The sequence below is a fragment of the Sceloporus occidentalis genome, unplaced genomic scaffold (genome assembly GCF_023333645.1).
Source record: "Sceloporus occidentalis isolate IW3139 unplaced genomic scaffold, rSceOcc1.0.p SCAF_12, whole genome shotgun sequence".
Lineage (NCBI taxonomy): Eukaryota > Metazoa > Chordata > Lepidosauria > Squamata > Phrynosomatidae > Sceloporus > Sceloporus occidentalis.
The window spans coordinates 9751633-9767119 of NW_028316992.1; the positions used below are offsets into that span (position 1 = coordinate 9751633).

The 15487-nt window shown below is 42.0% G+C and overlaps 1 protein-coding gene across 2 annotated transcripts in view; it reads left to right on the plus strand.

Moving 5' to 3' along the window:
* Positions 1-2653, plus strand: part of GPCPD1 (glycerophosphocholine phosphodiesterase 1) — a 47705-nt gene extending 45052 nt beyond the window's left edge. For both annotated transcript variants that reach the window (XM_089477970.1, XM_089477968.1), the window contains one exon: positions 1030-2653. In XM_089477970.1, the coding sequence (XP_089334096.1) occupies positions 1030-1219 (190 nt within the window). In that variant the 3' untranslated portion in view covers positions 1220-2653. The remainder of the gene's footprint in view (positions 1-1029) is intronic.
* Positions 2654-15487: the final 12834 nt, after the last annotated feature.

Consider the following 15487-nt stretch of genomic DNA (forward strand, 5'->3'; position numbering starts at 1 on the left):
GAAGAAAGGAGGTAATTGTGGATGATGAGTATTTGGTCTTCCAGATGTTACTGGATTAATAAAGCTGACTGTGGCTGAGGGAAGTTTCAGTCCTGCAACATCTAGAAAGCCATATTTCTCTCCTGAGGCTAAAAAACATCTGTAAGATGTTGAGAGTGACCTAAACTAAGGAAGTGAGGTCTCTGGCCCTCAAGATATTGAGTTCCAACTCCAATTTGTCAGAGTCAAAATAGCCACCAGACTGAAATGTAGGATGGGACGGGCCAGCAGCATCTGGAGAGAAATAAGTTTCCTATTCCTGTCCTTGACCAAAAGTAAATCAACAATCACTTCTTCAACAGGGTGAACTAGTTACTGAACAAGTAACTAGTTTAGTCCCTGCTGAATGGATTACTCTTCTTCTATCTTCACCAGATCCTGTTTCCAAATGATGACAGGTTTGTAACTGCTTCCTAGAATGCCTTTTTAAAAAGCACGTAAGCACTCCACAGTGGAGTCATAATGCTTTCTTCCCACTCAGCTTTTTATAATCTCTTTTGATATTTTGCAATGCTTTTGATGTGGAAGCAAAATAAGCACTATTTTATTTGTGCTGTTCATATAGCTAAAATAATAAAACGATATAGCATGGCATGGAGATAGTAGGTAATGTCTTTACTTTGTTTGGATGCATGTACAGTACTCTGAAAGTTGGATAGCGGTATAAAGTTGGATAGCGGTAATGCCTAACAGGAGTCTGAGATCCCAGAAGTGTTGTCAGTCTGTAATTTCTTTGATCTGTTGCCTCAGAACTTGATGACATACTAGTTGCAGGGTGCCTTACTTCTAAAGTATGACTTCAGTGCATTTGAGCATAAAAGAATTTTTCAGGTTAAGATTATTTGCCTTTTAACTATGCCAATACTTAGAGAGAAATTTAAGTATTGGCATTCAATTTTTTTGACAGTACAGTACTTTAAAATGTTTTGCTTTGCTTAACATTAGATTGGCTTAACATTAATGAAATACTTTTCTTTATATGCTTCTTAGGATTTATGACTGGATGCCTGAACAACCAAATATATTCCAGACAGAGCAGCTAGAACGGCTGAAGAAGGAGGTACCAGAGCTGAAAAGCTGTATTTGTCCCACTGTTAGCCACTTCAGTAGTTTAGGTCTGTGTAAGTGTAATAGTAGTAGCCCCATTATACCAAGAAAGTCAGAAAGTACAAGCAGTTAGTTTCTACTGGTCTCTTAAGTTGTAACAAAGGCTGTTGATGTGTGCGTTCACTTGTTTCCACTGAACAATGCTAGTAATGCCTCACTGTTCTCGCATCCAAATGAAGCAATAACACCTAGTCCACTGTAGCATATTCCAAGTCATTGCTAGATTGTCAAGCACAGATAAAATGCTTGGTCAGTTGTAATTGCTCTGCTCTTGTCTGTAGCTCTTGTATATTCAGAACTGACTACTTTCAGATGGAATCTGTGTACTGTAACATATGCACCTAGTTTCTGAGCAATCTGAAGTGCAATAGTTGCCTAAATTGCTAGGATGTAAATTGCCAAATATCACTGTTTAATTGATTAGGCTCCAATGCTAGTGGAGAAAACTGTACTGTATAAAGTCATATTTGGTCCGACGAAAAGGTACCTCAAGTGCATGCATTTGCACTGGCACATGCATCTGTACAAACATGTGCCAGCATTATTGCAATGTTGCAATTAGTCTCTTTTTTAAAAAAAAAAAATCTTGTTGCTGTCAGGCTGCTGGTGTGTTTATTTTGCCAGATACAGTGATGAATGGTTTGATCTCTGTTTAGCAACCTACAGGTGAATAGCACCCCTTCTCTTCCTTTTTTAGTATCTGCATTTTGCTGAAGCTCAGAATGTTGTAAATCAGTATAAGCCAAATTGCCAGTGTCTGACTATAAATTGAAAAATGGTATCATTGTTCTTAAATGTTAAATGAACAGATGCACAATACAAAAGCCAGAAAATGCTAAGCATGACGCTCTGGATGTCTAGCAGTCCTTGTTCCCTTGTGGTGCTATATGGTGCAAGGGTGGTAAGAACTGCATAAAAATGCTTCAGTTTTTGCTGAAAAATCACAGGCCTCTGTGTGTAGATAGCTAAATGAGATTTTGTCATTTCATTCTTTATTTCAAACCACTAGCAGGTGCATTTAGAAAAGAAAGATCAACTTAATTTTCAGAATGTAATAGAATCTCCGTCTGTGTTCACTGTGTATAAATTATTAAGAAATTATGATAAGTGTATTTTTTCACATACTTATGTTTGCATGTTATTACCCATACCTCTCTGCCATAGCAGGTAATGAGACTTAGTTACCTGTAAATTTTTACTGAAGTGTTAAATGCAAAATAAAAATGAAAAAAAATATTTATTTTTTTCTTGCTATGGCAAATCAACAATTGAAACAATAGCATGTATGATATGAATCTTGTCACTGCTGTATAAAGCTGATTCTATGAAAGTTCAATAAATGCAAGTATGTACATGGCTTTTGATCTGTACTACTGAGTTGTTTGGGGGAACATGGTTTGCTTCCTGTTGTTTGTACTGAAATTCCTCTTGTCCTCCACAAACAGCACAGTCTTGGGGTCTCTGGGAACTGTCTTATTTTAAAAATAAAATCCATTTTGTATCTAAATTCAGTTTATCTCTGTGTTTAATGTCTCTATAATGATGTAAGTCTATGTTCAAGAGAGCACATGGAAGGAAAAGGGGAAAGAGATATCCACACCACAGGTGGGGCACATGCAGCCTTGGTGTACATGCAGCTCCACAGCTACATTTTTGTGGCTCTTCATGCTCCCCAATTTTCCCAAAGAATCCCCCCCCCCAAAAGCCATTATCAAATTTCAGCAGCATGATCTGTTGGACAAGTGATTTGCCACCACACAATGAGCTGACTGTCTCTCTATTTTCCACCCACCTCCATGTGGAGGGATGGTGGAAGAAAAGCCCCACTCTCAGGAATGATATGGATAAGGTAAAGACAACAACAGCACTTCCCTCTCTAGATGGAATGGGAAGGGAGGATGATGGGGAATACCACAAGTAGTTGAGGATGCCTCAGTTTGGATTCAGGTACAAGGATGATTCTCAGCACTGCACTGAGAGAAAGCAAAGCCCCTTCAACTCAAATGGGAGGAAGGATGCAGTGGTGAGAGAGGCTTTGCTTTCCCTTCTTCTTTACCGGGGGTATGTAGTTTGCTGTTCTGCTACTACTGTTGTACCTAGGAGGTGGGGTTAGAGCAAGGAGGAGGAGAGCCCTAGCTAGATGCTATAATTCTGTCAAAGCACCCTTTGAATCAGAATCCCTTTTGTCTTGTTTTTCTCCATAGGATCAGTGGGAGGTGAGTGTATGCGTCTTTTGCGTGGGAGAGGGACCTCCAGTCTTACCATACCACCATCTCGTCCTCCCCCTTGCTCAGGTAGTGGGCTAGAATATGATGATATGCAGGACTTTTAAATGCACTGCAAACCTCATGGACTTACCTACCTGTGAAAGTGCCCCACAAGGCAGATGTTCACCCCTGACCGAGATCAAGTGTTCAACTGAGTTTGAGGATCAAAAACCTTAGATTTGGGATTAATTTCCAATTTAAAAATCAATGGTTTAGTTGTCATCCCCCATATCTTTGAAGTAAAGGAACAAATTCTTGGACATTAAATAAATCAAATTCATGGCATTCACCTTTTTGTCTTTATGTTCTCTTTTAGTGCTTTCACTCTAAATGCTACAGGAAGACAGATGCAGTTATTTGCCACTTTATGCATAGAACCATTTGATTAAGCAGGGTGCTTCTCCATCACCCACACAATCGTTTTTAAGATATGCTATTGTTTATTTTATAAATGTTAGGTTGGACCCAGTTAAATCTGCTGAAATCAGTGGGATTTATATTAATAAGGCCTATTGGTTTATATAGGCGGGGTACAGACCGCCAAAACGAAGCGCCAGGGAGGCACTTCTCTTTGCTGCACAGCAGCGCCGCAGCAACCAAATTGTGCAACGCTGCTGTGCAACAAAAAAGGAGCAGTAAAAAGCGGTTCCTTTTTGCTGCGCAGCTGCGCTGCAGCAAACCTGCAAAGATGCCCTGTCATAGCTGTGCGCGCCATGTGGGTGGTGCTGCACAGCTACAACACCCTCGTTATGTGTGAGGGTTGCCGGGTATGTGGGCGCTCCCACCAGGCAACCCTTGCACGTAACGAGGGCACTGCAAAGGCTTGTCTGTTGAGGGCCATATGCATGTAAGATCACAAAATTTAGATTCAGACCAATCATTTTGTCAATAGATCTACTTTTTATTGCCCTGATACTACAGATGTGGAAGAATTTGTCCAAAAGCCAGTTAGTAGATGTGTGGTAGATTTCAGTGGGCACATTTTGGTTCATAACTTGAACTAACCCTCAAAGCGCATCAATTTATTTAATCATGCTACCCAATTTAGCCAAGCATCAATTCATACAATTGTGTGAAACCTTCACTAAAGGATTAGTGCATGAGCTTTTTTGAGGATTACCTAATTTATCTTTGGAATCATAGCTGGCTACTGAAAGTTAGGGGTACTGTGTCTGAACCCTCGAAGATTCTTTATTACCAGGCTTAGAATGGCATGAGGGGTGTGGTAGCAACTCTTGTAGGCAATTCACTGTACTACACTGAATCATACAGTATTGCAGCCTATTTCTGTCTCCCCCCCCAAAAAAAAAATTGCATTAACAAGTGACATGATATTACTTTCAGCATGCTGCAATATGTAGTTCATGAGGGGAAGGGAGGAGGTGAAATGTGGCCTCCACACCCCACGGAGATGCCCACCCCTGCTTTAAAGTATGCATGTAGAATCTGAGTTTGGATTTGGGATGTTGCTGCAGAGGTTAATCTAATCCTATCATTTAAGAAAAATGAGGATCTCAGTTAAGATCATCTAGCTCGAAATCCTGCTCTCAAGTAGAACTTTATATATGTAAATATACTGGATGGTTTTCAGCCACATAAAACTGGAAAGAGACCACAAAAAACCAGATTGGCATGTTCTATAAACAGATTGAAAATAGGGAGGAAAGAAAAACAACATGCAAGAGCAGTCTACTGAGTAAATTTCATGATGCAGTATCCGTCTGGGTGGGGCAAGAAAGTTTTATGAACTGTTGCTAATGAAAATTTTCAGATTCCCAAGTCATAAGTTAAATAATAATAATAATAATAATAATAATAATAATAATAATAATACAATAATTTATTTCTATCCCGCCTCTCCAACAGGATCGAGGCAGTTTACAATAACAATAATAAAATTCATATAATTTAAAAATCAATCTCCATTACCCCCTCCCTCCTAAAATAACAACATAATTCCCACATAACAATAATAAATTACCATTTAAATAATTAAAACAATCAGAGATAGTGAGACGGGCATCATGGGGTATTCTGAATGATGGTCCATATCAGCAGGTGACCAAGTGAATTACTCAGCGAAAGCCTGTCGGAAGAGATCCATCTTGACAGCCTTCTTAAAGCTGTCAAGGTTGGTAATGTTTTGGATCTCTTCCAACAGGCAATTCCATAATTTAGGAGCAGCAGATGAAAAGGCCCTCTGGGTAACTGCTGCCAGCCTGGTCGTCATTGGCTGCAGTAAATTTTTCCTAGAGGACCTAAGTGCATGGGGTGGGTCATATGAAAGAAGGTGATCCCGCAAATAGGTTGGACCCAGGCCATGAAGAGTGTTAAAGGTCATCACCAACACCTTGTACTGTACCCAGAAACTAATAAGCAGCCAGTGAATAGATTTTAAAATAGGTGTTATATGGTCACCTCTAACTGTCCCAGTGACTAGTCTGGCCGCCATGTTTTGAACTGGTTGAAGTGAAGTCCAAAACACCTGGAAGACTAAAGTTTGAGAATCACAATTTCAAACGGTTTCATCTTCAGTTTGATGGCTCCTGAAATACTGTCTTTTCCCCAGAATTCAGAAAGCAAAATTGCAGATATTGTCTCCTGTGGTCTATCTAGAGACGACTGCAGTAACTTTGAAACTACCTTAAACTATTTTTTTTCTTCATTCCAAAACAGTGGGTTTCAATATTGTATCCACAAATATCTTTAGACTGCAACTTTCATTGTCTATGCTGGTTTGAGATTCTATGAAGTGAAGTCCAATAACATGAGAACTGAAAGTTAGAAACTACTGTTCTAAAACAAGCAACTCTTCCCATACTCCAGTATATGAAAATAAGCACTTAATAGGGGGATGCTAATTGGAACAGAATGTCCCATAATTCAGATTAAGCTACTTTAGTGGTAAATGGAAGCCATCCAAATCCATTTTTAATTCATTTCTTAAAAGGCATTTGCTCCTTCTAAATGTTTGCTCTGCTTTAAAGGTCACTCAGTGCTATGCTGGCAAAATACCAGTCTCTCCCTAGTGCGTTGGAAGTGAAATGCTTCAAAAGGTTTCTTCAAGATCTACACAGTGTTGAAAATCTACATCAGGCAACTGATCTCTAAGATACTAAAATACCCAGCTGATGTACTGCAATCCCCACCATCCTTGAACACTGGCCATGCTAGCTGGGTTGAATAACAGTCCAACAAGTTATATGGAACTGTTAAATGGATCTGTAATTGGTTGACCGGCCGAACCCAAAGGGTGCTCAACAATGGCTCCTTTTCATCCTGGAGAGAAGTGACCAGTGGGGTCCCACAGGGCTCTGTCCTGGGCCCAGTGCTATTCAACATCTTTATCAATGACCTGGATGACAGAATTGGGAGCATACTTATCAAATTTGCAGATGACACCAAATTAGGGGGAATAGCTAATACCCCAGAGGACAGGATCAAGATTCAAAATGACCTGAATAGACTAGAAAGCTGGGCCAAAGCTAACAAAATGAAATTCAGCACAGAGAAATGTAAGGTATTGCACTTAGGGCGGAAAAATAAAATGCACAGATATAGGATGGGTGACACCTGGCTGAATGAAACTACGTGTGAAAGGGATCTAGGAGTCCAAGTAGACCACAAGTTGAACATGAGTGAACAGTGTGACGCGGCAGCTAAAAAGGCCAATGCTATTTTAGGCTGCATCAATAGAAGTATAGTGTCTAGATCAAGAGAAGTAATAGTGCCACTGTATTCTGCTTTGGTCAGGCCCCACCTAGAATATTGTGTCCAGTTCTGGGCGCCACAATTCAAAAAGGACATTGAGAAACTGGAGCGTATCCAAAGGAGGGCGACAAAAATGGTGAAGGGTCTGGAAACCATGCCCTATGAGGAACGACTTAGGGAGCTGGGGATGTTTAGCCTGGAGAAAAGAAGGTTAAGAGGTGATATGATAGCCCTGTTTAAATATTTGAAAGGATGTCATATTGAGGAGGGAGCAAGCTTGTTTTCTGCTGCTCCAGAGAACAGGACCCGGAACAATGGATGCAAGCTACAGGAAAAGAGATTCCACCTGAACATTAGGAGGAACTTCCTGACAGTAAGGGCTGTTCGGCAGTGGAATGCACTTCCTCGGAAGGTGATAGTCTCCTTCCTTGGAGGTCTTTAAACAGAGGCTGGATGGCCATCTGTCAGGGATGCTTTGATTTGGATTTCCTGCATGGCAGGGGGTTGGACTGGATGGCCCTAGTGGTCTCTTCCAACTCTACGATTCTATGATTCTATGATTCTATATGGGGACACATGTTCCCTACTCCAGTATTTAGGATAACGTCTTTTTGAAGTACAGGAAGCTCTAAAATAATCCCAAATGTGCCCTATAACTGCCCTTTCCCCATGTGAAGATGCAGGAAGAGTTCCAAGAATGCAACATCTAGGGGGAAACTTCCAAAGGAAGAGGTAAAATTGAAAGAAAAAAATCCTGGGACTTATAGTTTTCTATTTAATTGCATAATTTGCTTTATTTACTGTATAGTTTTATACTTTATGACTTGGGGAATGAGTTGCTGAATGAGAGGTGAGAAAGTGTTCTGATAACCAAGCAAAAGCTGTGCAGAAAATCTGTTAAACCTAAAAGAGAGCCTAGGACAGCCATGGTGAACCCATGGCACTCATGCCAGGGCCAGCATATGGAGCCCTCTATGGGCACGCAAGCCTCTTGCCGCTGGTGAGAGGAGGCCGGAGGAAGAGGAGGAGGAAGAGGAAGCAGCGGTGGCAGCCCCATGCCTCAAGGACCCCTCTGCTACTGATGAGAGGAGGGAGGGAGGGAGGGAGGGGAGGAGAAGGAGGGGGAAGAGGCAGGAGGAAGAGGAAGTGGCGGCAGTGTGGCATTTCATCAGAGGGGTTGCTATTGCCAGCCTGAGGCTGAGAGAGTGTGCCTTGTCATTCCTGGTGACCGTAACGTGAAACTATCATGGGGTTTTCTTGGCAAGTTTCATCAGAGGGGGGTTTGCTATTGTTAGCCTGAGGCTGAGAGTGTGCTTTAGGTTCCCCCCCAAATTCCCACACCCGGATGTCCCATAGTCCCCCTCCCCCCAAGCACCAGGTGATACCCAGTGTGGGAACGCCACTGAGTTTGTACCCTTAGGTCTCTAAAAGGTTCGCCATCACCGGCCTAGGCCTATCATCCTCCTTCAAGCAATTGTCTGCTGTTGCCTCATCTAAGGCCACTCTAAAGCTAGTGGTGCATCAGCTATCCTAGGAATCCTAGGCTGCCATCTCAAATAGGTAGAAAGCAATTTCCAATACATCAGGGTTTCACATCACGTCTAGACAGAAGAGTGTACAGTGGGCCCTCCACATTTGCTGGAGTTAGGAGTGCAAGACCCCCATAAAAGTGGAAAACACACAAATAAACATTTTTTAAAAACTTGAGAGAACAACTGTTTATGAATCGCTAGACCCTCCAGTATAACTCTATGGACAACATGCATTGGAAGTTGCTCAGTGAATTGTGCTGGAGGACCTGCAAATGTGCAGAGAAGTGTTTTCTATAGGAATCTAGATTTTCCATCACGACTTTATCCTTAACCTCCAGCAGAATCATGCTGGATGATCTAGAGATTCCTAGAGAGAACATATTAATCAAATCCGTGAATAATCAAAGCTGCAAGCTGCAAATGTGGAGGGCTGACTGTACCTCCTTAACATGTGCAAAGCCACATTTTACATGACTGTAAAAATAACTAAAAAATTACAGGAGGAGTGAAGATATCACTCATTAATGTATAACCATTAATGTACTTTCATTTGGGGGAAAAGGGAATTAATTAGTTCGACATTTCACTCCTCAGCAAACTAATGCATGTAAAGTCCTCCAAACTCCCCAAATTCCATTTCTTTCCCAAAAGCTGCACTATTGTGAGCAGCATTTTATTCTGGCTCCTTGCCACCAACCCCTCCAGAGCTGAGAATCCATGTGAATTTTTTTATCCTATTTCTGCAGCTAAGTCAATAGTTTATAGAACTCAAATATTACAGGTAGTTGGGTTTTGTTTTTTATTAAAGGAGCAGCTGCAACAGAGAGAAGGGCCAAATGTTCTCATCTAAACACTGAACCTTGTAGCAAATGTCTAAGGAACATTTCAAGCGATGTGAGCTAGCTGAAGCATTCCTTTATCAGCAGGCAACAGGGCAACCAGCTGTGACCTTCTACCATTAAACATAACCTTTGGATTCAAATATTTTGTTCTTCTGTTTTGTTCTTCCCTAAATGTCTGCAGACTATCTCTACTCTTGCTAGCTTTAAATCCAAATCAAAGACTTTCTTGTTCTCTGAAGCATTTGGAACTGAATTTTAATATTGTTTTATGATTTAGATTGATTATATGTATTACCTGTTTTTATAGTTTTCTATTTAATTGCATCATTTGCTTATTTACTGTATAGTTTTATACTTTATGACTATTAGATTGTACACCATTGGCAAGTTTTAATGTTGAATTGATATTAAAGCGCCATGTAAATCTATGGTGCTATATAAATTATTATTATTATTATTATTATTATTATTATTATTATTATTATTCTGACCTGGAATGAAATGTTATTGTTTGTTTTAAGTATTAATACCACCAATGGTGGAAAAGTGAGGAAGACTTGATGGTATCTCTAGTAACAACAAACAACAAAAAGAATACGATGAAAGTGGGAAAATGTGTATGTGTGCACGCATGCACATGCCTTCAAGCTGCCTCTCAACTTATGGCAACCTCATTAATTTCATAGTCTTTTCTTAATCAAGGATTACTCACAGGTGGTTCTGCCAGTTTCTTCCTATGAAACATGTCAAAGAATAAACAAACCCCTTTCCTTTGGTCTAACTTATTTGACTCTCAAAGTGGGGGGAACTTCATGGGAGGTTTGGCTAGACATTTTGACCTGGTTTGTAAAAGGCTTCCAGAAATCACCTTGTTCAAGTTGACTAAAACTTCTAATTTTAGTGTTACTTGATGAAAGGTGGCTTCTTGTTCATGCTTCTTTCCCTCCCACTGTTGAGGGTGTATCTGCACTGCATCATTATGGCAGTTTAATACCAGCTTAACTATCACAGCTCCATCCTATGGAATCATGGGATTTGTAATTTCACAAAGTATTTAGAATTCTCCACAGTAATTCAGGGAAGTTAATTACAGCAGAATTAACAGAGAAATCTACACTCCTTGTTAAATCTTTAAATACAAATCCTGAACTGTAGATATATGTCCTTTCATTTGGAAGTCTTGTTATATGGGATAAAGGTACAAAAAGGACCCACAAGCAGCCTGCTGACTCCACCTTCCTACCCTTGCATTTTGGTGGCATTGTCTGATGCCTTTCTCCAAATTTTATTGGAGACAAGACTTATGTATATCAAAAAGTTTAGGGCATTCCTAGAAGTGGCATGTCAGCTAAAGAATGTTTTTTGAGAAGGTATCGTCTTTTAGGCATCAAAGAAAATTTTTTATTTATTTATTCAGGTATTTAAAATATTTTTGAACATTTTAAATATTTTTAAATCTCTCATTTGAATCTTCCCCTGATGCTTTGTGTCGTTTTGTGTTTGCTGTTGTTATTTTGCTAAAGCAGGTTGAGCCTAGGACAAGGAACTGCTCATAAGGGCTTTTGGACAGATACAGCAACACTGACACTCAGTGGCCATTTCTGGGAATCAAACCACTAGAAGTGAGCAGGGATGTCAGTTGATCTGGATATGTTCCCATGATTTATTGAAAATACCCATCCTCCTGCTCTTGCATTTCATATGTGCTAGGAACGTCTGGCTCCTACAAAAGACAGGCTTATTTCCTAGCACTGTCACCCACAAAATGTCTTTCCATTCAATTCTTGTTTGCACACTGCTCATCTTTTCCAGTTAGTCTTTATCAGAATGGAAATGATAGATTATTACAAATGAACGTGGCCTTATGTAGAAAGCTTTGTTTCCCAAGCATTTACCCAGTTAGTATTGCCCACATTTACCCAGTTAGTATTGCCCCATAAAGACACTTTCCCTGTCTGGCTGGTTCATTGCAGCTTTTGGGATTGTAAATGAATTTGTGCTGGACATCTTTCTGTGGGTATTTTGGGACAGCAGAAGAAGCAAATCAATGGAGATAATCGCACTGCGTTCTGAGAACGTTCCGTATCATCACGTGATGAGAACGTTCCTGGAACAGATATTACTGCATTAGTAAACTAGAACGTGATCAGAACGTGATCAGAACTGCATTTTACCGCACAGCGATTCCTGAAACCATTCCGAGAACATATTCCACCAAGGCCGCCTCCGTCTCCTGATTGGCTGAAAGAATGACAGGCAGGGAGGCAGGGAAGCAGGCAGGCGAGCGACTGCAGTGAGGGAAGGGGTGTGTGTGTGTGAGAGAGGGGGGAAAGGAGGAGGGAGGGAAGGGAGGGAAGAAGGAGGGATCGGGAGGAAGGCAGGGAGAAAGAGAAATGGGGAGAGATGAGCCTTGCAAGTTACATCCCAAACCTCCTTTGCAAGGTTGGGAAGAAGGAGGAGCTCCATGCAGGTCTCTTCAAGCCGAAGAAAAGCAAGTTGCCAGGGAGGGACTGGGCCAATGGCAGAGCCCCGGCAGCCATAGCAGCTCTTTAAACCGGTTAGAAAAGAAGAGTCCTCTGCTGTCAACCCAATTCCCCATTTTGGCTGCTTGTCACCCTTTTGCCTCCTGTGTGTGTGCGCATGTAATGTGTGCCTTCATAGAATCATAGAATCATAGAGTTGGAAGAGACCACAAGGGCCATCCAGTCCAACCCCATTCTGCCATGCAGGAAATCACAATCAAAGCATCCCCAACAGATGGCCATCCAGCCTCTGCTTAAAGACCTCCAAGGAAGGAGACTCCACTACACTCTGAGGAAAGAGTGTGTTCCACTGTCGAACAGCCCTTACTCTCAGGAAGTTCTTCCTAATATTGAAGTGGGATCTCTTTTCCTGGAGCTTGCATCCATTGCTCCGGGTCCTAGTCTCTGGAGCAGCAGAAAACAAGCTTGCTCCCTCATCAATGTGACATCCCTTCAAATATTTAAACAGGGCTATCATATCACCTCTTAATCTTCTCTTCTCCAGGCTAAACATCCCCAGCTCCTTAAGTCGTTCCTTGTAGGGCATGGTTTCCAGACCTTTCACCATTTTAGTCGCCCTCCTTTGGACACGCTCCTTTTTGAATTCTGGTGCCCAGAACTGGACACAATATTCCAGGTGGGGCCTGTGAGCTTCCCTCCCCGCTTTAATTCTTGTCTGGCTCTTTGCTATGGAATTCTGGGAGTTGTTTGCTTGCTTTTGTGTGTTGCTCCAAACAGAGGAGCTTTTGTGGGTTCCTTCCTGGAGGGAAGGAGGAGAAGGTCCTGGGCATCCCTGCCATCCTTGCCTCCTGCAGGCTGCCAGCACAGGAGCCCCGCTGGACATGACACTAGAGGCCCCCGCAGAAGCAGCCAGACCCTCTCCCTCTTGCTCTCTGCTCTGGCCCCCCTGTTTCCCTCTCTCTTCCTTCTTTCCTCTTCTCTCACTTGTCCCAACTTTCCTCCCTTCCCTCCCTCCTTCTTTCCCCCCTCACACACACACACCTTCCCTCACTGCAGTCGCTCGCCTGCCTGCCTCCCTCCCTGCCTGTCATTCTTTCAGCCAATCAGGAGACGGAGGAATGAGAGAACGGATTTGAGAACAGATAAGAATATCGCACACACCTCTGTTGGAACGTTCTCATCACGTTTCAGCTCTCTGGGAACACATTCAATCTGTACCCTCCTGGAACACATTTGGAACACATTTAAACGTTCTGAGAACCCGATTGGAACACATACGTGCGGTATACTCAAATGCGTTCCGTTCTCATCACGTGATGAGAACGGTCTCAGAACGCAGTGCGATAATCTCCAATATGTTTCACCATTCATATCTTCTAAATGTGGATGTTTGTCACTTTCTCTACAAACAAATTGCAAGGCAAATAAAGTGAGAGGGCTAGCAGCAAAATGATGTGGGAAGGACCACCCTCCAATACTTTAACCTTGATCTGGATGAGGCTCTTGTGGCTGTTATTTGAAAACATCTTAAAGAGAAGCTGTTTAAAGAGGGTCGAGTAACTGTGGCCCTCCAGATATTTTCAGACTGCAATAATTTCTCAGAATTGTCTAAGGTGAGAAGGGTGAATAGGATTTGTAAGCCAAGAACATCTGGAGGGCCACAATTGCCTAGTTCAGGTTTAGAGAACGCACAGATCACAAAATTAAACCTGAAATGGCATTTATAACCTCTCAAACAAAACTGTATCAGCTAAAGGAAACCCTGGAAACTAGCCAGTTACAAGTCAGGTCCAGTGTGTCATGTTCTGGCCTTCAGCTGCTCACCACACAACAAGGCACAGCATAGCATCCCAGGTACACTGCCGTTGTCACAATGGATGCTGATGACAATGACCAAGAGCAGGAGGCTGCGCCAATTGTAACTAAGACCCAGAAGCGGGTCAAAGCCTCTCATTCTTTCCTCAGGGGACTCTTTGGCTAAGGAGAGGGAGCAAACTGACCCTGGCCACACAAGGTGGAGAGAAATTCCATTCATGCACCTCTAGTTCAGGTTTAGATTGGCCTATATTTTTGTGAGACTTGAAAAAAAAAGAAAGAAAGAAAGAAAGAAGGTATTATTAAAATATACCAATGTTTAGCAGTTGAATCTTCAATATAAGCAAAGGACTTTAAATCCTTTTTCCTCCCACAATCTCACAGATCCAAAATTGTGCCCCCCAAAATGGAGAGGAAGTAAATAATTTCATTGTTCTAACATAAATGGCAATTGAACCACATCACAGTACAAGCGGAGATCCATACTCATCTATGGAGAAATAATATTCCTTGTACATAGAAAATGAGCACGTCAAGAAGGTAAGGATTGAAATAATTTATTTCATTTATATCCAACCTTTTATCCTGGTACTGAATCCAAGGCTGCCTGCAACAAAGAATTTAGGGGTACTGCGGTCTGAAGTGGAAGGTTGCTTTTCCTCATTTTCTTTGTGCTCCTTCCAGTCTGCCCTCCTGCTGCCATATAAAGAAATTACCTTGCTGTCATGGGGTACTACTGATGGTGAGCTGCATCCACCACTTTCCTGCTGTGGTTGAGAAATGGCAGGTAAACATCTTCAGAACCCACTAGGCCTCAAATGCCTTGCTCAGTGGAATCCCTCAGAAGCCATGGTTTGTGGGGTGGCCACATGGAGGCTGACTATTTGGTGTGTTTGTCTCAGCTGGAGAGCAATTCTGGAGAGGTGATGATGGAGAGGGATCTTGGTAGGATCTCCTCCTCATGATGCTGCTCTGTCTGTGGATAACAAAATCCATGGATGTTCATTAAATATGACATAGCAAAATGGTGTCCCTTATAAAGAATGGAAAATCAAGGTTTGATATTTGAAATTTATGCTTTTTTTGAACATTTTCAAACCGTGGATGCTTGAATCCATGTATAAAAAATCTGTGTATAAGAAGGGCCAACTGTATAACCTAAATCTCTTCCACCAAACACCACATGTATCTTTGAGCACATATACCTCTTGCCCTGCATAGGGAATGATAGATACCAGAGCAGAGTTTGCTTTTTCCCTGGACTGCTACTTTTCCTTGTGAGGGATTCCCTTGGCCAAAGGTAAACTTAGTTGTTGTGTGCCTTCAAGTCATTTCCAACTTATCACAATCTTTAGGTGACCCTATGGCTGTGATGGTGAACCTATGGCATGTGTGCCCACTCTGGCACATGAAGCCATTTCTGAAGGCACGCGAAGAGACAGGAGGATGCAGGAAGAATAGGAACAGGTGGGGTGAAGAGTATTGCCCTTCCATGCCTTTAACTGTCTCCAGGGAAGTTCCATCCCTGGAAGTCCTGCTTCCAGAAGATGGAAGTACCACCCCCAGAAGTCCCATCCCCTTTCCCCAGAAGTCCCGCCTTCTTGCACCGGGTAACATCAGATGCAGGAACACCTTTGAATTTGGGCAGTCTCTAAATGGTTCGTCATCAGTGTCCTAGCAGGGACGTAGCT